Source organism: Aegilops tauschii, chromosome 1, assembly GCF_002575655.3.
Source record: "Aegilops tauschii subsp. strangulata cultivar AL8/78 chromosome 1, Aet v6.0, whole genome shotgun sequence".
NCBI classification, from domain to species: Eukaryota; Viridiplantae; Streptophyta; class Magnoliopsida; order Poales; family Poaceae; genus Aegilops; species Aegilops tauschii.
Window position 1 is genome coordinate 13128439 of NC_053035.3, and position 1126 is coordinate 13129564.

The 1126-nt window shown below is 41.1% G+C and overlaps 1 protein-coding gene across 1 annotated transcript; it reads left to right on the forward strand.

Annotated features, from left to right (window-relative positions):
• Positions 1–408: 408 nt before the first annotated feature.
• On the forward strand, positions 409–801 carry LOC120970682 (subtilisin-chymotrypsin inhibitor-2A). Its single transcript, XM_040397589.2, has one exon. It carries the CDS (start codon positions 422–424, stop codon positions 644–646), a length of 225 nt encoding a protein of 74 aa, XP_040253523.1. The 5' UTR covers positions 409–421; the 3' UTR covers positions 647–801.
• Positions 802–1126: the final 325 nt, after the last annotated feature.

The following is a 1126-nucleotide window of genomic DNA, read 5'->3' on the forward strand; positions in this document are numbered from 1 at the left end:
TGAGAGCATCTTATCTTCTCTCCTGCTTGTTTCATGCATGTGAGAGCATCTATCTCATCTTCTGTCGTGATAAATCTTCCCTATAAATAGGGCAAGTGTTATGAAAATACTCATATCAGTCAAGTTCAGAGTAAGCTCGAGGTCCATTTAGCTGGTTAGTAGTGTTGGGTATATATTCCATATTTCCATTTCCATATGCTTTCTGCCAATAAGTTTCTCTGTATGCATCATCCTCATACAGAGGCCGGGGTTATCCTTCTTTTCGAAAAAAGATATATGACTAACATTAGCATTGTTTTGATCTATAGTCTGAACCAAAAAGGAAAGACGATTTGATGAACTATTTGGGCCAACTGTTATTGTGATTTGTAGTCTGAACTGAACTATTTTGATCAATTGTTTGCAGCTCACCGAATCAAGGATGAGCTGCGCCGCCCCAAAAGCCCCCGCCGGAGAGGAGAAGAAGACGTCATGGCCGGAGGTAGTGGGAAAGTCCATCGAGGAGGCCAAGGAGATCATCCTTAAGGACATGCCTAACGCCGACATCGATGTCCTTCCTGCTGGCTCGGCGATGACCCTCGACTTCAGGACCAACCGTGTCCGCATTATCGTTGACACTGTCGCGACCACCCCTTCCATTGGTTAGCAAGCTTTGCGAGCGAGATACAAAATGGATGCACTTATGCATTCTGATGAATAAGTAGTTTCAATAATCATGGATGAATAAATACACGCAGATCAATGGCGTGTGTCGATGTACTTATGGTGCAATGGACTTGACTAGTTATTTTTAATTTATGAGATCTCGGCTTGCTGTTCATGTGTTTACTAAAATGCTCATGAAATATGCATACTATGGGCATGTTGCTGGATTATTTCAACAACTTAGACCTAATGGTGTCAGTAGAATGAAATATACCAATCACACCTTAATCAACTTAGAGATGAACTCGAGCCCCATGAGATATCTTAAATGGATTCTTTTGTGCTTTGGACAAACTTCTGAGATGAGAATTAGTTTTAGTGTGACCCCGTGCCTATCAACATTATTGTTGATGAGGCTTAACCTTTTGCTCAAACCCTTTGCCCGACATATAAGAAACATGATATACACATCTTTTTTTTT